The sequence below is a fragment of the Cornus florida genome, unplaced genomic scaffold, assembly GCF_030987335.1.
Source record: "Cornus florida cultivar Cherokee Brave unplaced genomic scaffold, ASM3098733v1 CherokeeBrave_3.0.0_Hap2_Chr04, whole genome shotgun sequence".
NCBI classification, from domain to species: Eukaryota; Viridiplantae; Streptophyta; class Magnoliopsida; order Cornales; family Cornaceae; genus Cornus; species Cornus florida.
This window is the reverse complement of record NW_026775574.1, coordinates 9,326,625-9,353,656: the sequence shown is the minus strand read 5'-3', so window position 1 is coordinate 9,353,656 and position 27,032 is coordinate 9,326,625. Positions and strand designations below refer to the sequence as shown.

The window sequence follows — 27,032 nt, the reverse complement described above, 5'->3', positions numbered from 1 at the left end:
AATGAAGCATTAATCTTGAAATGATGGGCCAAAAGGGTACTTACAAATTTAGTATTTGAGTCATACCAAACCGATGTAGCACCTTTTTCGAATATTGCTTCTGAGATAAATAAACAGTGCCCTTCATTTTATCTCTGCTAATCCCATTCCAAATATCTTCTTAGCTTCACCAAGATCCTTCATCTCGAACTCAATACTCAACTAAATCTTCAACTTATCAATTTCAACTTTGCTTTTAGAAACAATTAACATATCATCAACATATAAGAGCAAATATACAAATGATTCATCACGAAGCTTACGAAAATACACATAGTGATCAAAATGGTTTCTTGTGTACTGTTGCCCTTTCATGAACTGATCAAATTGTTTGTACCATTGCCTTGGACTTTGTTTCAACCCGTACAATGACTTCTTCAGTTTACGAATCCAATTTTCCCTTCCAACAACCTTGAATTCATCTAGTTGAGACATATAGATTTCTTCCTCCAAATCACCATGTAAGAAAACAATTTTGACATCGAGTTGAGCTAACTCGTGTAACGACCCAGATTTCTCAACCCAGTGCGTTAGTGATGAACCGGAAGTTGACCCGATAACAAACCCGAAATGCGGAAGCGAAAGAAGACAAATGACCTCAAGAGATGTACGTCATCCCTAAGGCCTCAAAATGACTCTCCATGAAGCCACAGAACTCAAATGAGCCAAGCAAATGAAGCAAGAATGCCTAACCCGAAAAGAGATGAACTAAGGGCAAAATGGTCATTTCTCACTGAAAAGGGTGCCACCGTGGGCACCATTGGAAGGACAACGAAAAATGAACAAAATTAGACTCAAGAATCGTCTGATTTTGAGTTCGGGCAGAAAAGATATGAAATTCCAACACCCGATGCGAAAGCTATGAAGCAATGACTTAACATTTTCTAATATTTTCATAATAAATTTTGAAAACAAAAGTGCATAGAAAATGAGATACATGTCATTGGCCTCCGGCCTCATCTTATACATGTTAAATACATTGAAAAGAGTGCACTTACGTACACTTTACATATACGAATCAACGAATACAAGTTTAAACAAATAGGGCTACAAAGAGGCATCTTATGCTAACACTTGCATAAAATAAAAACATAGAAACTGTAAGCCATCCAAGGAGCAATGGAATCTTCAAATCCTGAATCCTGTACCTAAAATATGCCCCAGTATCGTAGGGGTGAGTAACATAAAGCTACTCGTAGGAGATGAGTGTGCATCGACCTAGCATTTTACAATTTTATCACCTTATGGTGAAACATGTTAAATGGGCTCATGCCACCTAAGCTTTATGTCAAGATGAGACCCAGGGAGCATCCTAAGCTACTTAGATCATTTCTCTCATAATCACATTGTTCATGCAATTCAAACAACATGGAAACATATTATACAAGGCAACAAGATATAGATTCTCAAAGTCTTCAACTTGAAATCCAAAATACGAAAACAACAAGTGTGGGTCATGCCACCTAACGTCTATGTTCAAAATGAATTTATAAGGTCATTCCTAAACTACATTGAACATCAAAACACAAATTATGATATCGATGCAATTTAACCAACAATAGAATTTTCAATACAACGCATGAAGCATGCTTTCACAAAGCTACATCTTAAGCTCAAAATAGGAAATCAAATAAGGAACAACAAGTTACGATATCATCTAGTTATCAACTTGAAATGAAATACAAAATCAAACAAAGTAGATACTCGGACGTTACGCCGAATCAGACCGACAACATAGTTACTTTAGGGTTACTAGCCCATAGGTAACCTCCCTATGTGCACACTAAACTGTATAGAGGGACAATCCCCCGTACTAAAACCAAGTCCTACCTATAGCCAAACAACGACATCCCCAAGTTTCCAAAATCAACAAATTGTGCAACAACGTATATATATTAACATGTATATACAAGATATCAACTATTTACCAAGCACAATCCAAATTTTGAAAACTTATACAATACATGCTCAAAATTCACAAGTACTATGGCATGTAAGATGTCAAATACAAAGTGTGCAATTCCTTACACATAGTAACAATATATTCAATAAGGAAAAACATATTCTCGTGAATATAAAAGGAACAACTATGTTATCCAATGCTCAAAAGTAATCAAGTGAACATACATCAAATCCAAATCCATGATTTAAATATAGAAACAATTTCCAAAATGCAATTAAATCCATGGAGTAATAAAGTAGAATTTAATTAAACATAAATAGATAAATTCTCTAAATTTCAAGTTAATCCAAATAACCTCAATTTAATATATATTGAAAGACATGTCATGATCATCATATATATAACATCAAATGACAAGTTAAGTGATTAAAACACTTGAAACAAAATTAATCAAGCTAATTAATTAATTTCCTCTAGATTTTTAAACAATTCCAAATGCCCTCAATTTAATCTATGTTAGAGAACATACCAAGGCCTATTTAAATACCACATTACAACTTGATTTAATGCTTGATACAACCATGTGAATTAAACTTTCACTAAAGATAAATATTAAATAAAAGTTGTAATTCTTAATCAAATGATGCAAATTTAATAAATGTTAACCAACATATCTAAGCATAATTTCCTAGTATGTTACAATTCAAATCAAAGTTATACATTATCATAAAATTTAAATCTTATACAAACAAATAAAAATTACTAACTTTCTAGATTTGATACAAGGTATACATATATGTTGTATAATCATGGCAAACACACAATACAATACACAAATAATCCTAAAACATTCCCTACCTCTATTGGAATGAAAATCCCAATTACCACCGAAATGAAATCGCCCCAAATTTTCGGTCCGCAAAACAGATTTTTCAGCTTGCTACCTTCAACTTGTAAAATTCATAAAAAAATTCAATTCTAAACCAAATTGAATGAATCCAAAGCCCAATGAAAGCTTAAACACTGTAATTTGATAATATCAATTTAGTTCAATAAAATATTTTCTCAATTGAAACAGTTTTGAACCACAACTTTGAAACAAATTCTGCCCAGAAAACACATTTTCAGCCTCTAGCTTCCAACTTTGAAAATTCATGAAAAATTCATTTGACATCCAAATTGGGCAAACCTAATTTATTTTGGAAGTAAACATATGAGAGTGTAAAATTGAAAATTTAAGCCATGATCCAATGTCAAAAGGTTAGTGAAATAAATCATGTAAAAATATGTTTTCCAGCTGCAATAAAAACATGGACAGCAGATAGTTTCGGATTTTTAAAAAAATTTAGAATTGCTCTAAAATTGTGAAAAAATTCTGAGTAGTGTACAACCCATGGGGGAAGTTCCAGTAAAAATTTCAAGGCAATTGAAGTACCACAGCTCCATATAAAAATTCATTTCTAGATTGAAAAGGAAAAACTTCAAATTTCCAGCAACTAGCTTGCAACTTCAAAAATTTATAACTAATTCATTTTAAATCCAAATTACATGAAACCAAAACTAAATGAAAGCTAATTGAGTATATTTTCATATTCTATATTTAATTTGACAAGATTAATTTTAAGTTAAAACAGTTTAAGAGCAAAATACAAGTCCTTCTCTTCCATGCATGTAAAACACTCAATAATGACATAAAAATACTTCAAAATAATAGATCAATACCTCACTAGAGAATTGAATCTCTAGATACCAAAGCAAAATTAGGAGTTAGGCTAGATCCTTCAAGGGTTTTGAAGAGGAGAGTGGGAGGAGCCTAAAGTATTCCAAGTTCAAAGTTCTAAGGTGAGTGAAAGGGCACCAAAAATGAAGTCAAAGCTACTAGTCAAACTTTTCTCCAATGATGACTTCCTTAGGGTTCTTGAGAGGAAAGTGATGAATGAATTAAAATGTGTAAACCCTAAGCTAAATTGGTGGGCTTCTCCACCCACTAGGTGCTCTTGCACTACCTCACACACACACACTAATGCAAGACTAAAGGTGAGTCCTACACTTGTCATGACTTTTACAAAGAAAGTAAGCATTTAATATGCATTTCTACCAAACTAAAAATGTAGATGTCATGGAATTTAAATATCATGGACGTATGCCAAACCGGAATCAAATCCGAGCACAAAAAGTGAGGTTAAGCAAGGAAAAATGAAAAACAACTAAATGACGAAAAAGGGAAAAGACGAAAAAATAAATAGTGTCAAAAAAACAAAAAATGTGGAAATGACTCGGTCCTCAAAGGAAGTTGTCAATCCAAAGGAAAGAGTCTCAGAAACCATTTCCGAGCACTGGAGACGACACTAAGAGGCGGGAAATCAAACCCGAAAAGGAAAAAACAATGAAAAAAATTTATCCGCAAAATTTGAAGAAAGGGAAAGAAATGAAAATGACTGGGTCATTACAACTCGAGATTAAACTGTGCAACCAAAGCTAGCAAAATACGAATGGAAGAGTGTTTCACAATAGGCAAGAATACCTCATTATAGTCAATCCCTTCATATTGTACGTAGCCCTTCGCCACCAATGTAGCTTTGAATCTCACACTGTCTTGCCCTGAAGAGCTTTCCTTCTTAGTGTATACCTTCATCTTTATGTTTCATGGAGTACACCCATACTCGTCAAGAGAATTCATCAACAAATAAGACAAACCAATGCTTACCTCCCAAAGATGCAACTCTGGTAGGTTCCCAAACATCTGTGTGAATATAGTTAAGTATACCCTTCGTGTGGTCTACTACAGTGCCAAACTTGACTCTTGTCTTCTTACCCAGAACACAATGTTCACAAAATCCAAGCTTGCAGGTCCTGGCACCTTTTAATAGACTATGTTTTACTAGTCCCTGCAAAGCCTTCTCACCTGTATGTCTCAAGTGTACATGCCAAAATCTGGTAGTATCTGATGCATCTGTCTCTAAACTATTTGCTACAGTTGTTGTGCCTGTAACTGTATTTCCAAGGAGAAAATACAAGTTACTCTTCCTCTTACCCTTCATCGCAACTACAGCTCCATAGGTAACCTTCAGAAAATCTCATTTCAGCGTGATCTCATAGCTTTTTTTTACTAATGATCCAAGTGAGATGAGGTTTTTCTTCAAATCCAATACATACCGGACATCTTTGAGAACTCTGACTATTCTATTGTGCAACTTCTAATGGATCTTTCCTATTCCCCTTGTTTGACAGGCATAATCATTGCCCATGAAAACATCTCACCATCCAACTCCTGAAAATTGGAGAACCATTCCCGGTTGGGACACATGTGATAAAAACAACCCAAATCCAAGATCCATTCATGAGAACTGAATCCAACTAATACAGTCAAAGCAAACTTTGCAGTTTCATCGTCACTGCTTACAATGTTAGCGGCAATTTTCTTGTTATCCCTGTTTTTCAACTTAGGACAATCCTTCTTCCAATGCCCTTTATTGTGACAAAAGGCACATTCATCTTTAGCAAGATTTTTCCTGCCCGAAGTTTATGCTCCTCTCAATTTAGATTGAGATCTTCCTTGGCTACTAGACTTCTTCTGTTCTACCACGTACTATTAGAGCTCCAGCTGTTAAGTCTCTATGAACCTCCTTATCCTTCTTGCGAAGCTTATTATTCATGAGAGTATTAGTGACATCAACATATATAATTTCTTCTTTTCCATACAGTAGTGTGGTAACAAGATGTTCATATGAATCAGGCAGAGAATTCTACGATATAATGCTTTATTTTCATCATCAATTTTTACATTCAAATTTTGTAATTCAGCAAAACTTTTGTTAAAATTGTTCAAATGCTTGGAGATAAACATACCTTCTTTATAATCAAACCGGAAGAGCTTCTTTTTCAAATAGAGCCGATTTTCAATGCTCTTAGTCATATATTTGTCCTCCAGTTGCGTCCAAAGCTTGTTTATTGAAACTTCATGCATGAAAGGATATTTCTGATCCTTCCCGAGATAAAGCCGAATTTAACCACAAGCCTACGATTGATCTTTTTCCAATCTTCTTCCTCCATTTCTTTTGGTTTCTCTTCCCCCAAAGTAGTGTTTAACTCTTGTTGAGTCAAAACATCCAAAACTTCGCATTGCCACATGCTGAAGTTGTTTCGCCCGTTAAATTTTTCAATATCAAATTTTACGATTGCCATTTTTTTTTTCCAACGATCACGATCACCCAAAAGAACTGGTGAATATTATCCGGACAGAAAATGAACTTGGTGCTTTGATACCAATTTTTTGTGCAGAAGCATGAAACAAACAATAACAAATGATAAATAAGCGCAACCCACACACACGAAATGATGACAATGAGTTATGTGGTTCGGCAATGTGCCTACGCCCACCGGAGCTCAAGATCAATGTTTGGAAATATCAAAACCCAAAGGGTTACAAAAGGCTCACAAGAGAGAAATTTATACAATATTTCTCTTCACACTTATTTCTCACACAACACTCACCGAAGCTCTTGGTGTATTCTTGGATATTTTACAAAGTTTACCAACGTTCTCTATTTATAGGAGAACTGATGCATGATTTAGCTGATATGCCGATAGTGGAGTGCTAATAATAAGGGATGGTGGAAGACCTACATCTGTTCCACGTCTGCCAACACCACTATATCCAAAACCACTATACGAAATTTGAGCCACTAATAAAATGAGGTAATAAGGGAGAGTAGTAGACCTACGTCTTACTCACGTCTGCCAACCCACGTCTTCTATAATCAATATAATCTACATTACATGAGGGGCAACTTCGATGAGAGATGTACAGTATATGCATCTTTTTTTTGTTAAAAAGCTACTTATTTTGTAGAAAACCTATAGCCCTTCAAGTATTGTTGTCGTTTCCATCCTTCGCATTGATGGGGCATGACTGTTACGCCTCTCAGCTTCTTTAAGCATTAGTCTATAAATACCCATAATATGGGGAGAGAATTCTCGATGCTTTTATCTCTATTTTCTAAGGGAGTTTAAGAAACCCACTTTCCCCTTTTCTTCTCAATTATTGTGGTGGGACTTTAATAGCTGACTCTAACCACTCTGACTCGAATCTGGGTGTCAACAGAAGTGGTGGCCTTATCTTGTAAGTGAGGGCTAGGAGAACGAGGTCTCCTTACAATCCTCTAGAGAATCTTCCGCCCTTAGAGGCTCCCATCGTCGTTGAGCTCCTTTTCGCTGAAGTAACTCCTACTAGGATAAATCCTCCTACCGTCGAAGAAGTCCCAAACGCTAAGGAAACCTCGATAGCAGTAGTGCAAGTTTAGGGACTCCTGGAGATGACTAACAATCTGCGTCAACTATTTGAAGACAATCTTGGGACCTTCCGAGACTCGTTCCTTTTAAGGTTAGAGGTCAAGCTATTGTGGCTCATCTTTGAGGGTTTGATCGGCAAATAGCCACCTTAGAGGTGGTGGTCATAGAGATTACGCCGAGGAGAATCGCGGCTGGTAGACCGGTAGCCCCCTCAACTGAAAATGGTACCTCATCTAGGACGGGCTTTTAAACCGCCGGCAATTTGAGGATTTTTTTATTTTTTTTTATTTTTTTATTTTTAAATAAAACGCATAGAATGTGTGCCCTTTTGATTTTTGCAAGAAAACAAATGGTAGAAAACTAAAGGTGGCGATGGTTGAAGGTGGTAATGGTGGAGAACAGTGGCAATGTTGTGGAAGTCGGTAGTGGTGGTGGTAATGGTCAAAGGAAGCGGAGGCAACGATGGTGTGGTGGTTAAAGGCGGCAATAATGGTGGTGATAGCAATGATGATGGTGGAAGGCAATAAAGGTGGCGGTGGCGAAAGACGGCTGTGGTTGTGGTGGAAGGTGGTGGTGGTGAAAAGCCATCGTAATGGTGGAGGTGGTGACCATTCCATAGGTTGGAATGGATTTTCATTAATGTGGAATTGATTTTCATTCCAATGGAATTTTCATTACCACTTTAAATCAAAGAATGGTTAGAATAGGCCATTCCATTCCTGTAGACCAAACACAACATTAATGAATTCTAAGTCGACGCCGTTATTAAAAATGTTTAGTATTATACTTTCTGCGAAATTTTAAGTACATTGTGTAAATATATTTAGATAAATAAAATTTATTAGTGTTTTTAAAAAAAAAAAAAAATAGAAAATAGAAAAGTTAAAGAGAATTGATAAATGTTATTTTTTTAAAAAAAATGTATTAATATATATATATATTTTATAATTACATAACTTACTAAATAACTTATTAGTTGATTTCTTTCTTATTATTACTGTATTAGTTTTGCAAGACAAATATTAGAAAGAGCTATAAAAAAAAAAAAAAGGAAAAAAAAGAAAAAAAAAAAAAGAAAAAGAAACAGGAGGAGGAATCTAAAAGGTCTCCATACACGTGAGGGAAGAGATAGTCCCCATATTATTCTATTTTATATTTTTATTTTCTTATACTCATATTTGTGTAAAAAAAAAAAAAAAAAAAAAAAAATAAGATTATCATTTGCAATACCCAGCGCCATGGCCCACCAATTCAGTGAGTTTTTCCAACTTGAAATTAGGCAAATCAATGTTATAAAACCTTGATTCAAAGACGCAAAAAGAAATTTCTAATTTTTCTCTTTCCTAGTGACAGATCCTCATTTCTTCTATAATTTCCATTTTTTCAGTTTCAGGGCAAAATGTTAGGGTTCAATACCTTAAAGTAATCTTTTAATTGGAGATCAACCACCAATAATCCTTGGAATTGGGGATTAGAAACCAAAAATTCTAACTTTTTATTCATAACCCTAATTCTTAGGAAAATAAGGAATTAATAGACTTCCTAAGCAAGAAAATAACAATTGAAAAAAAAAAAGACTGCCTAATATAGATTTAGAATAATATTTTGAATCACGGCTTGTCCTCAAGTCGAAAAGTTGAATAAGCTACTTTATCAATCTCTCCACTTATGAGCTAACGAGTGACAACTTGATTGTTTAGGAATGTTAGTTTTCAAGCTCTACAACTCCGACCTCTGTTTCACCTTCCAGGAGAGATATTTGAGATTTGTTACACCAATGATCAAGCTTGTACATCTCGTCACAATTAAAATAAAGACCCTTATCACGTCTTTCCTTCAATTCAGCCCATGACAAACGTTTAACATTAGGAGATAAAAGCAGACAATAAGGCATTTAGGAAAAATAAAAAACAATAAGGCAATAGGCTTATGTGCATCTAATACATTAAAAGGTCGTGAAAGAGATAGAGAAGTAGAAGTTGTTACTGGGCTGTGGTTGCAATAATTGTGTCTTCCTGACAGAGTGATAATTCAAAGGCTTTGGTTAAACTCATCTGACAAAACAAATGAACACCCGTTTTTATATCTGCACAAAGTCCAGAGATAAAAATACTAACTTAATACAACTTAAGTATACCTAAAACCATATTAACAAGTCGCACATATTCAGTAATAATTTCTTAAATAGTGTCTATAGGTGCAAAAATTCGCTAACTTTGAAAAGTCAAAGATCGATTGCTACATACTCAATAAAAGCAATAAACATAAAGGTGTGAGATCAAATTGTAAATATTTATTGAAGGTCTAAGCATTTATTTATACAGATTCATGGAAGAATTGGGGTTGGACTCGCATTGCTTGCCCCGCATGTTCCTTCCACAGTTACTGGTTTCCTTGTACAATTTTTCCACGTAAGAAGTTTACGATAATTACAACTTTGGTGCTTAGTGAATTACTCCAATGGGCTTTCTCCATCGTGGATCATGACTTGGGCTGGTTTATGTACTTGGGAAGCTGAAAGATGGTATATTCCTTTGTTTTCAGCGTGCCTCTTTGGGCCCTTATAGTAGGGCAGCCTAAGAGAATTTTTATGTAGAATTCTTGATAACGAGATGGTTGATTTTAATTGGACAGTGAGATTCCCCCCCCCCCCCCCCCCCCCACCCCACCATGTAAAGTTACTCAAAGTGTAGAGGACGGTTTGGTTTGTGGCCATTAGTATTCCTTCGAAACTCTCTTTAGAGCTTGCTTCCATCACTACCGTTGCCTACTGCTTGGGCTTCAATCTTCTCCAGGTTAGTTCGTGCTTTCCCTTTTATTTCTGTATCATGAGTTCCAACTCCGTCCCTGATTGAGTTAACATTGTAGACACTGAGACTATGCCCTTGGTGTCTCCTGTTCTTATTAGGTCCCTTCTCCTAAATGTTCTTAATTCCGGCGAAGCCTCCAGTGACTCTGGTGATTCTTCACATCAGGCGGAGGTATCGACCTTCGGATCTGAGGAGGTTTTTTCTAAGGCCAAGAAAGCCGTAATTTTATCACTTCACCTTCTCAAAGTCTCTATTGACTCCATTATGGAGGAGTTTGAGATCTCTGAAGGAGTGGAAATATATGAATACCCTTTAGACGCGAACTTTTGTTCTGGTGAAGAGGTTGCTGTAAATGAACTTCTTATCTCGGTCGTCACCTTCATGCCTTCCGTTTTCCTTTATATCTTTTTTACCATCTAGTCTTGAACAAATTGGGGATTGTATCTCTACAAGTAAACCCTAATTTCTTTAGAATCATTTCTGCCCTCCTGGGTCGCCAAAGGTTGGAAGGTATTGATTTGAATATGGCTGATTTCTTATTTAGCTATTGAATTTGCAAGCATCAAGGCGAAATAGAAAGGTATTATCTTTCTTTGCTCCTTAGGCAAAGGTTGTGTATGGACCTCCCTACCTTTTAGAAAAAGTGGAAAGAGAGGATGATCGTCGTTCGAGGGAAATGGTTCGTCCCTTAATCCGAAGGGCTCCCCATTCCTCAAAAATTTAGGATTCTAGGTATAGAGGAACTTCCATTTCTCCACCCGGACTGCTTTGGCTATTTTCCTTGTCAAGTTTTGCTTTTACGTCATCTTTATGAATTTCTTGGTATTTTTTCAGCATCGTTTCCTATTTCGATTGCCAAGAAGAGGCTTACCTTTCCCAAGGAGAGAGCTTGGAAGAATCCACCTTCCGTCAAGGTTCTTTTTTCCTCGGCCTACCTCAAGGAGCTTGCATCTAGTGCTCTAACAGCCGATCTCATAGATTTGACCCTTCCTAACTTTGATGACTTCGAGCTAACTGAAGACAAGATGAAAAGGGCCGAGGAGCTCAAGAAGAAGGCTGAAGATCTTAAGAATAGCGTCACAATGGAAAGCCCTTAGCAGTTTTCTGCTCCACACAGCTGGAGAAGGAGGTTGAGGAGGCCCCTTTAAGGAAGAAACATAAAAAATCATCAACCGTTAAGAGTAAAGGCAAAGGGATTGACCTCGAGAAATGAAACAGAAAGTTGCTGAGGATGGTGGGGCTGAAGAGGAAGTTTGAGACCACATCATCGCTACAATAGGGGAATCCTGGAGCCCAATCTTTTCTAGATCTGACAAGTCTATTCTCCATTATGGGGATTTTGTAGTAGAGGATCCTTCAGCTACTCTGGCTATTGCTCGAGGGATTTGGCTTCCCAAGGATGAGGAGCTAATGGGGAAGATGGGCTTGGGAAAGCTTTTTCCTTCTGCCCCAGTCTGAGCTGTTGAGGTTTGTTTTGTCTATCTTATCATTTCACTTTCGCATTTTTCATCAGTTTTTCTTAGATAACCTTTTTTTTTTTTAGTTCGTTTACAGAACCTGTTCCATACCATGGCATTATACACCACTGCTGAGGCACAGTCCCTCTCTATCTAGAAGCTGGATAAGGAGGCCACCTATGTGAAGTCTGCCCTCAAGGTCAGTGGTGAAGTTAGAGACGTGTATAAGAGGCAACTTGTGGCTTCCCAAGCGAGACTAAAAGAGCTAGAAGCTGAAAACTAGCGATGGAGGGAATCTGTTCAGACCTACATAATCGTGAGGAGACAGATGCAGGAGCGTTACTCTAGGATCGTGTGTTTATCAAGTGCCAAAGCCTTCAGATTCAGATTTAATCACGGCTCAGGCGAGAAGAAGAAGACTCTAAAGGCTTTTAACGAGGATATGGGGGTTGCTTTCTCGTATGTGGATGGCCCCAAGGCCAAGAAGGTTAAGGTGCTGTTTGCCGAGATGGTGAAGGGCAATTAGCCTGGTCTTCGAGCTCCTAATTTTTTGGCAGCTCCGGCCAATGCCTCTAGCCATAATGTTGTCGCCACCTTTCCTCCCATTCTTATTAACTCAAAGACAAAGTAGATTTGTTCTATGGTATTATTTGTGTAACTTTAAGTGGGTTTGCTAATGCCCCCACCATTTTGAATTATGTATGTTTTTCATTGGAAACAACTTATTACGATTTTTTTTTTTTATAATTTATTTAAACTTTGACTTTTTTTTTAATGATTTAGAGATCATTTTCATGTTATGATGCCTTCGGACTCTTGAGGTTCGAGGCCTTTTGTTGTTCTTCAGTATTACTTTTATGCCTTAGAGGAAATTTTGTTTTATGATTACTTCGGACTCTTGGGCATCTGAGGTTTCTTCTTATTCCTCGGCATTCCTTTTATACCTTAGAGGAATTTTGATGCCTTCTGACTCTTGAGGTTCGAGGCTTTTTCTCATTCCTCAGCATTCCTTCTATGCCTTAGAGGAATTTTTGTTTTGTGATTCCTTCGGACTCTTTGGGGTCCAAGGTTTTTTCTCATTCCTTTACATTCCTTTTATGCCTTAGAGAAATTTTTGATGTCTTCAGACTCGTAAGGTTCATGGCTTTTTGTAACAACCTGAACCCGTGGGTTCGAACCGTTAACCGAGTCCTTGCCCTGACTTGAGATCAACTAAGGGTACGACCATCATTAATTTCCTAAGTTAACACGAAACATGAACCTTATCCATAAGTCTACAACTCTCCCAAACTACCAACATCACTGATGGAACTCAAGGCAGGGTGGAAGAAGAGAATCGGCCGGCTGGCAGCTTTATATCGACCGGTTGATACTCAAGGTTTGATCGGCTGACCTAAATGATTGGCCGGCCGAAATGATGCACAAATGTGCATACTTTCGGGACTTCCAAAGAATGGCCTCCCGGCCGACTGGAGATTTGGGTTCGGTCGGCCGAAAGAGAGGATTTGGTCTGCTGACGAGGTTCATCGGCTGGCCAAAACGACACTTCCAGAGACTCAACTCTTTGGAATGCCCAAAAATGCATTGTCAGCTGTCGGCCCAGGGATACTACTATTTGTAACTGAAAACACATGAAAACTAAAATCGTTGAGAACCAAACCTGCTTATTAATAAGTCCCGAATTCATGGCAACAATACACAAAAAATACTATAATCAATATATTTAACATTTCACAAGTGCAACCCAACATAATCCCATTCTATACAAGTCATCTACATAGTCACGAATTACATCAAAATACTGTCAAAATAATAATTACAAAACATGGCTATGCTTTACACAAAACCAATACAATTCTAAAGTATCACTTTACAAAAGAATGGGATCAAAATACAAAAGATAACAGAAATGAACTCCTAATCCCTTCAAGCTTGTGGTGGATATTCTTCCGCCACTTCCTTCCCATACGCTGAAAATGTTAATAATAAAATAGGGTGAGCTAACCGCTTAGTAGGAAGTTTCTAAGACACACCTCTTATGACCCCGTGAATCCATATAAAGAATTGACTAAAAGAGTAGAGGGTCATCCCTCGGGAAAACAAGTAAAGCCATAAAAACATCAAAAAGTACATAGATAAGTCACCCAACTACCAAGTGCGCAATGTATGCTAATAATGTGCCATGCCATGCAATGTCATTCCATATTTCCGAAACAATACCATTTCACCTTCCAAACCGTTAATACAATCTGACCCAAGGCGACTCCAAGGCGTCATGAGAGAAGGATTGACTAACCATCCACGACCACAAGGTAACTCCAAGGCATCGTATCCAGCTTAGTTAGCTCAACCACGCCAGGGTCTCTCCCTAGTCCTCTCTAGACCACACTAATGCAACAGACTACTAGGCAACTCCTAGGCATCCGGTTTTCGTAAACACTTTTCGAAAACTTTTCCCAAAAACAATTTCATTTATTTTTAAAACACTTTTCCCCTTTTTTTCTCCAATGAATGCATGCGTGAATTGATGCTTCTAAGTGCTACCTCTATAATAACATTTCACACATTTCATCTACATCATAATCACATTTTGAGGGAAACTTCTAAACCTTCATGTTCACAATTTCATCATTTGAATTTCATAGCAATTGGAAGTCATAAGGCATACAACATGTCGATACTAAGCATGCTTCTTTACCATAATGGAAATAGACATAAACATGGATTTAATTAACACATTAGACACATTCATCATCGTGAATACATATAATCTCAACAACCCTAGACAAGATACTAAAATTAAGCATGCTAAGGACCAAATTAAAAGGAGAAATTCATAAGAAATCAAAGAAGTTGAAAATTAGAACACCCCTACCTAAAAATGGAGAAATAGCCCTAAAATGCCCCAAAAATTCGAAATACCAAATGGTGGCCAAACGGAGATTGGCTCTGATCAAAACGACGGCCTCGACAAGCTCTCTAACTTTGTCTCAAGTGGTTAGATCAAATTGCCAAAGGTGTAGGAAAGATCAAGCTTAGAAAGTTGTGGAAAAGAAAAAGAAAAAGAAAGTGAAAAGGGAGAGAGAATATGCTAAGGGAAAGAGGAATTAGTGAGGGCCTGTGATGGCCCTAAGGCCATTAATATGATTAAATGGGGGGGGGGGGGGGGGGGATTGGGCCCCACAAGCACAAAATATCTTCCTTTTTATTATATATATATATATATATTTATATACATAAATTACATCACCACCACATCATCAATCATTTAATTAAATAAATATGCACAATGAAATAATGCATGACATGTAATGGACCCATGACAAAACCACCATATACAACAATCCCGGTAGTGGTCCCACCTGAGACTTCTCGGTCCAAAAAACAAAAAAATGTCAAAAAGGTAACTAATACATTCCCAAGAGTCCTGAACTCAAGGAAATATCCCAATCTACCTATTGACACATTCGGCACACCCCACAGGGTCAAGTACGCAAAATGGGAAAAGACGAAAATGCCCTAGAAAAATTAAAAAATTCCAAAGAATGAAAAAATGACAAAAATAAAAAACATTACATTCTCTCTAACTTAAAAAGATTTCATCCCTAAAATCAAACCATAACTGGGGGAGAAAACAATGCTAGATACATGAAGCGAACCTCATGTTCGAGCTCCCAAGTAACTTTCTCAACTCTGTGGTGCCTCCAAATGACTTTTACCAACGGTATCGTCTTGTCCCTTAACACATTGTGCTGCGTGTCAATGATTTGAACTGGTCCTTCCTCATAGGAAACATCCTCATCAATATCCATATCAACCCAATCAAGAATGTGAGATGGATCTGGCTCATATTTCCGTAACATCGATACATGAAAAACATTGTGGACCCTATCTAACTGTGGTGGCCATGCAAGTTTATAGGCAACCTTTCCTACACGGTCTAAGATTTCAAAAGGTTCAATAAAGTGTGGCGATAACTTGGCACTCTTCCCGAACCTCATCAATCCTTTTCGTGGAAAAACCCGAAGAGAAACGTGGTTACCCACCTCAAAGGATAGCGGTTGTCTCCACCTATCCGCATAACTCTTATGTCGGCTCTGAGCCGTAAGTAACCTCTGCCTAATCAATTTAATCTTTTTGGTAGTCTCAAGTACAATGTCAGGTCATAAGGCGACTGTCTCGCCCACCTCAATTATTGGAGACCTACAAGGTCTGCCATACAATGCTTCAAATGGAACCATCTAGATGCTCGCCTAATAATTGTTGTTGTAGGCAAACTCAACAAGTGGAAGGTGGTCCTCTTAACTACCTCCCAAATCAAGTATACATGCCCAAAGCATATCCTCCAAGATCTAGATGGTACGCTCTGACTAGCCGTCTATTTGTGGATGGAATGCTGAAATGCAACAGTGAGTCAAACGCTGCGTGAAGTCCTTTCACTTCGAGGTGAACTGGGCATCCCTATCCGACACAATAGATACTGGAACTCTGTACAACCTTACAATTTCCTTCACATACAGTACACCAAGTGCCTTTGCGACATCTGTGGCCCTAATAGGTAAAAAGTGAGCCGCCTTGGTCAATCTGTCAATGATGACCCATACAGCCTCATTTCCCCGCTGTGACCTAGGAAGACTGGTTACAAAATCCATAGATATCTGCTCTCATTTCCACTGCGCTACTGGCAATGGTTACAACAAACCAGCTGGTCTCTGGTGCTCGGTTTTCACCTGCTAACAGGTAAGGCATCTAGCCACAAATTATGCAACATCTTTCTTCATCCCATTATACCAATATTGACGTCTCAAATTGTGATACATTTTGGTACCACCCGGATAAACTGCAAAACAGGAAGTGTGAAACTCCCGTAAAACGTCCTCACAATAAACTACGGGAACAACTAATAAACCCTGAACCATAGATCTCCATCTGCATATAAGGTCCAATCCTTCACTGTCTCACTACTGGAGATTAAAGTGTAATTGGCATCCAAATCCAGATCCTGTCTTTGTGACTCAATCACTTGTCTGACAAGAGTGGGTTAAGCCAAGAGACTAAACAAGAATGCTGACTCACTGCCATCGTCATCATCAAGGCAAGATAATTCTATCTCTGCCAGATCCTCAAGCATTTTCCACTTCGGATGGCCAAATCGGCCAAAATCCCACAAGATTTCTGGCTTAAGGCATCAGCTACCACATTCGCCTTGCCTGGATGATACTGCAAATTAAAGTTGTAGTCCTTCAAGAACTTAACCCATTGCTTTTGTCTGTTGTTTAAGTCCTTTTGGGAGAAAAGGTACTTGAGACTCTTGTGATCTGAGAACACCTCAAATCTCTCACCATACAAATAGTATCTCCAATACTTCAAAGCAAACACGACTGCTGCTAACTCCAAGTCATGAGTAGGGTAGTTATGCTCGTGAGTCTTTAACAGTCGAGACCCATAAGCCAATGCTCGTGAGTCTTTAACAGTCGAGACCCATAAGCCACTACTCTACCATCCTGCATTAACACATAACCTAAACTATCACGTGACGCGTTGTAATAAATCACATAACCCAAGTCACACTCGGGTATCACCAATACTGGAGCTGTAGTCAACCTTGTCTGTAACTCCTGAAAGGAAAACTCACAGGCCTCACTTTATGCAAACTTGATTCCTTTTCGTGTCAATCTAGTCATAGGCGTTGCCAAACGGGAAAAGTCCTTCACAAACCGACGATAATATCCTGCTAGGCCAAGGAAACTCCGGATCTCAAAAACATTCTTGGGTTATTCCCAATTCAGAACTACCTCTATCTTTGGAGGATCAACTGAAACCCTACATTCCGAGACAACATATCCCAAAAACTTCACCTCTTGTAGTCAAACTCACACTTTTCATATTTAGCATATAAATAGTGCTCCGATAGAATCTACAACACGATACTCAAATGGATTTCGTACTCCTCCCGAGTCTGTGAATACACAAGAATGTCATCCACGAAAACTGCCATAAACTGATCCAAGTAATCATGGAAGACACAATTCATTAGATCCATGAATGTCGTTAGTGCATTAGTCAGACCAAAGGGTATAACAAGGAACTCATAATGTCCATACCATGTACAGAACGCTGTCTTTGGGATATCTTTATCCTTAATTCACAACTGGTAATAGCCCGACTTCAAGTCAATTTTTGAAAAACAACTGGCTCCTCTTAACTGGTCAAATAAATCGTCTATCCTTGGCAAAGGATACTTGTTCTTGATGGTGGCATAATTCAACTTCCGGTAATCAATGTACAACCACAAAGAACCATTTTTCTGCTTAGTGAACAAGACCGGTGCGCCCCACGGTGATACACTCGGTCGAATGAAACCTTTCATCCTCAAATCATCAAGTTGTTTCTTCAATTTTTCCAATTCTATTGGTGCCATATGATACAGTGCCATAGAAATTGATGCGGTACCAGGCATTAAGTCAATGGCGAACTCCACCTATTGGTGTGGAGGTAACTCCGTCAATTCCTCCTGAAACACATCTAGAAAGTCCTGCACAATTGCCGGATAATCAACTCCATACAATTCAACATCGTAATTGGCAAAAAGGCTAGCTAAGAAGTACTCCTATCGATCCCGACCTTTGACACCATAGAAAGAGGGAAAGAGGGAATCATATCAATCTCCCACAAAACAGAAACAATCCCTATCTGGGGTACACACTAAAACTCTGCCCCTAAAGTAATCAATAACCACCCTGAAGGATGACAACCAATCCATCCTAAGAATAATGTCAAACCCTGTCATCTCGAGAAGGATGAGATCGCACTCAAGTAATTGTCCGGTAATGGTAGTAGACCAACCTCAATAAACTCTACCAAGAATGACTGAACCCACAATAAGTGTGTCAACACAAAGTGGTCTGTCTGACTGACTGACCTCCAACCTTAATGCCTGTGCAAATGATGAAACAATGAAAAACTATGAAGCATCGTAATCAAACAATACTCGAGCCCAAGAATGGAACACAAGAAACATACCCTTGACAACTGAAGGACTGGATAATGGCTTGGTTGGAGTGACTGCATACACACAACCCCAGGTCATCTGCCCCTGAGAACCACCTATCTGATAACTTGATTGTTGAGTGGGTACACTAGAAGGAGCCCCTCTACCCGGTCGAGAACTTTGAGCTGACATAGTTGGCTGAGGTGGCTTAGGTGGTGATGGTCGAAATCCTGACTGAACGGTGGCAGACTATGTTTGCCTCTGCTGTGAACCTCCACCTCTACCCGAACTACTGCCCCGTCGTGGACAACCCCTCACCCTATGGCCTGCTAGCCACAACCAAAGCATCTACTCGACGCCGCCTGAGCCTGAGTGCACTGGGTCTTGTAGTGTCCCAGCTGTCCACATCTAAAACAAGTAACATTCTGTCTAAAAGACCCAACGACACTGAAGCTGCAGGTGCGGATCTAGTTGACTGCTGTCTCTTAAACCCTGACAGTTCATTCTTCAATTTTTTATATGATTGACCCTTGGAGATAACAGTCATGTTCCTCCTGTGCTTATAGGACTCATTGATAGCCCTACTGTCCTTGCTTTCAGGCTTAACCACTAAGGCTTTTCTCACTTCTTTTATATACTTGATTAATTCTGTGGCGCTCACAATTGGCCTAATAGTAAGGTCATGACCATTAACAAATTTTAACGTCTTTTCTTCTTCATCTTTAGCAATCATTGGGGCAAATCTCAAAAGAAACGTGAACTTGTTTTCATACTCTATGATTATCATATTTCCCTGCTTGAGACCATCAAATTCTATCTTCAACTCCCTCCACTAAGGTGCCGGAAAGTACTTCTCATAGTATAACTTCTTAAAAGCATCATATGTCATGGTGTCCAAATTGTGGGTGTGAGAGATGGTCTTCCACCAAATCTCAGCATTGCCTGTAAAATTGTAAGTAGTAAAGATAATTTTTAACATGTCCGATGCCAAGTTCATAGCATTCAAATGCTTCTCCACCCTTTCCATAAAACTGTCCGCAATAAGCAGATCTGGGCCGCCCTCAAATAGAGTTAGCATCAGCTTTACAAACTTTGAAATGTAATCAAGAGTCTTTTATGACTCACTTTTCTCTAGAGTTGGTGCCGGTGGTGGCACAACTTACGATGAAGACACCATTACAGTCCGGAATGCATTCTAAAGAACCCCCTGTATAGCCAACCTAGGCCACTCCTCACTTATCTAAGGAGGTAGCTCAACGTTTCCCCTCGCTTGTCCCTCTCTTGGTGGGACTAAATCCCGCAACAAGACATCCTCCTCAACTAGCTCCTGATCCCTTTCCATGGGATTGGAGCTAGAACTCTCCCCAGGATCCGTTCATGGTGGCATAACGCTATAAAATGAGAGAATGAATCAAAAACAATAACACTAATATACGCATAAGAACGAAGTCCTCATACAAATGACTTGACAAGAAATGACAACACTTAAATATGTTTCATACTCCCGAAAAACCCAACCGATAATGAGCGTGATCATGCTAACAATATACAACAACATTAAACACTTAATATGTATCACATTAGTAGTTAAGCAATTAAGCATGCCTTTCAAATAATTTAAACACTTAGCACATAAGCAATTAAACATGTAATTCAACTTTCCCATGGAATCCTAGGTAGGCCTCTATCCGTCGTCCTAATGGTATTCGAACCATTGCTCTGATACCAAATTTGTAACGACCCAAACCTGTGGGTCTGAACCGTTAGCTAGGTCCTTACCTGGACCCGAGATAAAATAAGGGTACAACCATCATTTCCTAAGTCAACACGAAACATGAACTTCATCCATAAGTCTACAACTCTCCCAAACTACTAACATCACTGAAGGAACTCAAGGCAGGGTGGAAGAAGAGAATCGGCCGATTAACAGCCTTATGTCGACCGACTGATACCCAAGGTTCGGTCGGCTGACCTAAATGGTCGGCCGGTCGAAATGATGGACAAATGTGCATACTCTCAGGACTTCCAAAGAATGGCCTTTCGATCGATTAGAGATTTGGGTTCGGTCGGTCGAAAGAGAGGATTCGGTCGGCCGACGAGGTTCGTCGGCTAGCCAAAATGACACATCCAGAGACTCAACTCTCTGGAATGCCCAAAAATACACTGTTAGCAGGCTGATGCTCCTTGTCAGCCGACCAACAGGCCCAGAGATGCTAATAGCTAGAGCTAAAAACACATGAGAACTAAAATCGTTAAGAACCAAACCTGGTTATTAATCAGTCCCAAATTTACAGCAATAATACACAAAAAATACCATAATTAATATATTTAACATTTCACAGGGGCAACCCATCATTATTGATGCGACCGAGCATGTGCACAAAATAATGCACAAAACTTTAGGTTTAGAAATAATGTCAAGTGGGTATCATATTTTATAATTTATAAACCACTAAACACTTATTCTATGAAGTATGAAGTGAGCAAGGATCGTCCCAAGAGATTTAAACAATTATAGGTTTTTAGAATTGAATTATACTTTAGTGCTTATGTGATTGCTGAAAAGGGTTTGTTTTGTGATTAGAACTAATATAACTTAAGTGACTGCGATAAAATAATGGAGTTTAAAAGATTGGAAAGACACTTAGGGTGAAGGATTCACCACTAAGCACATTCCTTAACTCACTCACTTTCAACTAATTGGGGAAATAATTAAATGTAATTGTAATGTAGCTACTACTTGCAAAGAAAAGTATGAAACATCAAATTCAAGCTTGAATTGCCTACCTAATGACAAATAAACTAAGTGTAGTGCAATTCACCAATCTAGAGAATGGTTCATCAATTCAAGTTACAATTCTAGCCTACATTAATCTAGAGGATAATGCAATTGTGACAAAAAGTATGGAATTCAAATATAAGTATGGATGGTCTACTTACCTAATAGTTAAATTGCAATTAAATTAATTAAACTTAAATTAAACTAATTAAACATGAATTTAAAACTACTTAGACAATAAATTAACCTAAACATGTAGTGCCATCCATCAAATAGAAGTAATTTTTCATCAATCTAAACACAATTACAACTAATTAATACCATGCGTAGCCATCACAAGAATCAATTAACAAAGAATTCAAGTGTAGAACTTGATTAACAATCAAATACACATAAGACAACATGATATTGACATAGATAATCAAATGGAAGAATTTATTCATAAACATTCATGGCTATACACTAATTACACAAATTCATCCCCAAAAAGTGAAAAGAAAGAGATTAGGTTACATGCTTAGGGTTTATCCAACCCTAAGTAGAAGAATCAACCACTCATGGTTGATGGAGTCGAAGACAAGACAATCCCCATCATCTGCTTCATCTTCTCTAAGCTTCTTCTTCCAAACCCTAGCCCGTTCTTCGTTTCTCCTCTTTCGCATTTTTCAGAGACCGATATATCGATTACAGAATAAAAACTTAATAACAATGAAATAAAAACTAACTATTAAAATAATGAAAAACTAACACTAAATAAATGGTTGACTGGGCCCTTAAGTGAAAAGCCCATTAAAGCCAAATAGGTTACAAAATAAGCCCAAAAGAGTTAATCCCGTAACCCTTAAAATAAGTCAATCCCGTAATTGGTCTGCTGCCAGGAGCTTGGCGTCCAGACGCAGCTTTTGGCATCCGGATGCAGGATGCTGGAGACTCACATCTGGACGCGAGTAATGGCGTCCAGACGCAGCTGTATTAAGGACTCGCGTCCAGACGCGAGGAACAGCGTCCGGATGCAGCATTTGGCTGCATCTTTGGTTTCTTCTAAAATTTGTCCCGATGCGTTGGTTTGACTCCAAAAGGCTTTAATAGACTGTTCTTAGCTCATTTTAGCTTTATTGCCCTAAAATACATATAAACATAAATTAGGACTAGAACATAAAAGTAAGATAGATGACGACGGCCGTTCCAATACGCCAAACTGAATGTAGTGAATGTGTGGTTCAATAAAAGCCTTTTATGTCAAATTTAAATTTATAAAAACCACTACCAACACTACTACTAACGTAGCAAGAGTGAGTAGGGATCGTCCCAAGGGATTATACGTGTTGGAATTTTAACTTCGACTCTAGCGTACCAAATGATTGCAAAAGAGAATTGGGTTGGTTGATTACTTCTAGAAAAGAATTAATTAAAATGCAATGAGATAAAGAGTAAGTAAGAAGGAAAGGTCTTGGGGTGTAGAGATCACCACCAAACAATACTATTCTAAACCATAATCAAGTGACTAATGAGGGAAATGAATGTGTTGCAACAATATTGTGTGTATAAAAGACATTCAATTGGTAAGGGTGACTCAACAAGTGCAAATTGTCTCAATCAACATGTGTGAGGCCACAATACATCTATTGGTAGAGGAATATATTGTCTAGACATCATGTGAAGAGAACAAAATATCAAATCAAGTCATTGAACCTTTCATTAAGCTCATAGTCCAAGCAATCCATAAGGATGACTTAGTTAAACATGCATTATCTAAACATCATGTGAGAGGCCATAATTTATCTATTGGGAGAGGAATAAATTGTCTAAACACATGTGAAAGATACAACATATCATAACTAGTCATTAATCCTTCATTAAGCTCACAATCCACATACAACACAATATTAGAGGAATATGCCATTTGGACTCACAAGCATGGAACATCAAACATCAAGAGTAGATTGTCCTCCCATCTAACATTATACTACCATTACACTACTAGCATGAAAATAAAGCTATCTAGACTAGGGGAGAGGCACAAGCCATCAAGAATAGGCATAAACCATCAAATGAACCAAAATAGCATTCATTAAGCATATCATCTTGATAATCTCTAGATCTATAGCATCAATACACATAGACATGCATCAAAAACACTAAATCTAGAGATAAGCACAAGAATATCCTACTCTAGCATACATAGACATATGGGTAGAATAGAATAGTCAATTGGAAGCATTAAACCATACAAACCATGAAATAATCAAGATTTATATATACATGAATATCAAGATGTATCATACAACACTAATCCCTCAATAATACACAAGATTAGAGTATAAAAAGCATGCTTGGGGCTAACTCTAGCCCCAAGAGGATGTCTAGACACTCATGGTAGTGATGATCCAACCCTCAAGGGCTAACTCCATGGCTGCTCCTTGTTGGTGAAGATCTCCTCCAATGGTGCTCTAGCTTCCCTCCTTCTTCCTCTCTAAGGAGAGCCTCCAAGATGATTTTCAACGTGTGACAAGAGACTCTAGACTCCCCTCCAAAAAGTGTATCATATTCCTTATATAGGTAGGTCAAATACACCATATGATGAGCTGTGGTCGTGCAAGGCATATTCTCCAATGATTGGGTGAAGGACGGAATAAATGAGCTGGACTTTAACTTTTTCTCGTTGGAGGAAGTTCGATCGATCGAACCTTAACTTGGATCGATCGAAGATGGGTTCGATCGATCGAAGTGCATCTTGGATCGATCGAAGTGGTCTGACTCCTTCGGATAAGGATAAGGCTGAGATATTTCAAAGATATTTATGGGGAAAAGGATAAAAGTGGTTGGTAGGCGTACAGCTGTGGATAAGATCAATCATTTGAATAGGACAAAATAGGGTTCGATCGATCGAAGGTGATGTTGGATCGATCGAACTTGGAATTTCAGCAAAGGCCAAGGTTAGATCTATCGAGAAGTACTGTGATCGATCATAGATGTTCGACCGATCGAACTCTAAGTTGGATCGATCGAACTTTTCAGCTGCACAACTTAATTCCTTTTTGCTCCTTTCTTTCTCCACTTTGCTCCCTCCTTTAGTTTATCTCAGGATTGCTTCAATTAAGCTCTTATTTGGCTGAGTTAGCTCAATTTTTGGGATTAGTGCCTGAAAATATAAATAACACGTAATAAGTCTAAAACGGCAAAGTAAGATAGATAAAGGTACTAGAATGCTTAAGCTTAATGGGTTTAAATGCGCACTTTTCAGTGCTCATCACACCCCCAAACTTAAATATTGCTAGTCCCTAGCAATGAACTAAGAAGTAAAGGAATGAAATGAATAACTAAACAAGTATAAACTGGAAGGCAAGTAAAATGATAACACCATTTTCGTAGGGAACACGATTGCATTTAGCATATGCAACAAGCCTTTTAAACCCCTAGGTTACCCCTAGTGGACGAGTAAAGTCTCGTGAGTGTTTCCAGAAATGGTACCCACAAACATTAAGCTCATTCTTTCAAAAGAGGCACCAATATTGCAAACAAGCATTGGGAGAAAACTACCTCAAGTATGCAATTTTTCAACCATTTCCAAGCAATCTCCCAAAATTTCAATATCAAGCAAGCAAGTATGGTCCTCCATATATCAAGAAAATGATCATGAAAATCGAAACAAGTCTAGAATCCATGTGAGAGGTCCGGCATCAAGTGTGTTGCTATCTTAGCTAACTAGAGAAGTAATCACATCCTTACCCTCAAACTAGCACACAAATCTAGTACCGATCATCAAGATAAGAGAGTGGACCTTTTATTAAAGCTTTTTAATTAAGGATCAAAGATGGAAGTATTGTGCAATGTGTTGATCTCTTTAGCTTTCTAGAAGATTCATGTAGCGAGCTTTAGGTCAATGACTCCCAAACCAGATGGCTTTAGGGCATTAGGTGTTAAGACACCCTTACGGACTTACAAACTCAAATCAACTAGGCTACAAATCAAGACAACAACCATCTAATCATTTCCCACTTCTCGCCTTTTGGGAGAAGTCCTCACTTTTATTGCTTTTGCAACTTCTTTTCTTTTTTTTCTTTTTTTTTCTTTTTTTTTTTTCTTTTTTTTTAATTAAGTATTAACCTAGAGTTTGGGCCGTCCACCTTTCGGTGCAAGAAGTTCACTGCTTAATGAGGTAAGAATCCCGGCTACTCAATGAAAAGGGGTTGTTATCCACCTTTATCAAGAATGAAAGCTTTCAATGCATTACTAGCCCAATTGGGATATAACCAATTCAATAATCAACAAAGCATGTACCCCATAATTGAATGCTAGCGTGCGCTGGTGTTAGTGTAGAATCCTAGAATGAATCTCAAAACAATCACAAAATCAGGATGATGTGGACCACAAATGCAAGCAAGATATCAATCTTTTGAAAAAATTACTCCTAAATGGCATCCTCAAGGCATACAAGGAGTATTGGACTCTCAAGTCAAGCACTTTTTAAATTTTAAGCAATATAGTCCCCAAAAGATCAAAATCATAGCTAGAAATGGACCAAGTATAGAAATATCCCTCAAATACACAAGACATGCTCAAAATTTGAATTTTAAAGTAACACTGAAATATACACCAATACCCCCAAACTTAAACTGCACATTGTCCTCAATGTGTGAAGAGAACAAAGGAAAAAGTATACCAGTGCTTTAGACATGAATGATCGGGATAGAAGTATCCAAAGTGGGTGGCATGGCCCCCCCAAACTTGGGATAAACTATGGTCCTGAAAAGTTTGCACTCAGATAAACTCATTAGATAACAAGATAGGATAATCAGTGCACAGTGGACATGCAAGTGTAAGATGGGATAAATTGAGAATAGAGAGAGAGGTGTAAGAGTGGTCCTAAAAAATTAAGCAGCACTCTCTCACTGAAGTCACTGTGGTGTACCTGATGGAGTCAAACATACAAATATGAGATACTAAGAGACATCCATAATTAAAAAGCAATATATAGAGAATATAAAGTGCATGTACATCAATAAAATAATAAAGCCGACAGACCGGCCACAAAGTATAATACAGTAACAGTGACAATATAATACAGATCCAGAATAAAAGAAATGAAAGCATAGAATAACTGGAGGTGAAGTCTCAGGAGGGTTGATCGTGGAGATCTGCAGTGGCTGGAGGTGCAGGTGCGGGTGCAGGTGCAGGGAGTCGGCTGGAGAGATCGGCAAAGCAAGCCATGACATCCGCCCTGAAAGAGGTGAACTCAGCTCAGTGGGCAGTGATGTCGGCTCGCATGGTTGCTACGTCCTCCTCCAGTGTCTGCAAGCGTGCTCCGAATCCGGGAGTGGGAACTGGAGACTCAGGCAGAGATGCATCTGAAGAAGACTCCCGAACTCGCTCCTGAGCAGCGGCTCGATCACTGGTATCATCGGCATCAGCATACTCCTCCGCAGGTTGCTCTGGGTCAATGTCCATGCGATCGGTAGCCGGACCGACCGGTGCGTCGTCCGCTGCGATATCTGCTGCTGCTGGAGGTGCCGGCTGTGCCTGGGCTGCCTCCTCCTCCTCTAGTTCAGCTGCTGCCTCTACAGCTAGCTCCTGAAGACTCCGAATAAGAGCATTGTAGCTCTTATTCTAGTCGCTCCTCCTATAGAAGCTGGACCGTGCAAAGGGCTCCTCATCTGGGGGCACTCTGTAGCGCTGGTCAAGAAGGATCTGCGTGATGAGGTGTCCGAAGGGCAGGACCTTGGACCGCTTAGGGTCTTTCCTGGAAATGAAAGAATCATAC

At 38.5% G+C, this 27,032-nt stretch overlaps 1 protein-coding gene across 1 annotated transcript; it reads right to left on the bottom strand.

Annotated features, from left to right (window-relative positions):
* Nucleotides 1–4,388: 4,388 nt before the first annotated feature.
* On the bottom strand, nucleotides 4,389–4,983 carry LOC132304700 (uncharacterized mitochondrial protein AtMg00300-like). Its single transcript, XM_059802431.1, has 2 exons — nucleotides 4,650–4,983; nucleotides 4,389–4,420 (listed from the first exon to the last, which is right to left on the bottom strand). Exons 1-2 carry the CDS (start codon nucleotides 4,981–4,983, stop codon nucleotides 4,389–4,391), a joined length of 366 nt encoding a protein of 121 aa, XP_059658414.1.
* Nucleotides 4,984–27,032: the final 22,049 nt, after the last annotated feature.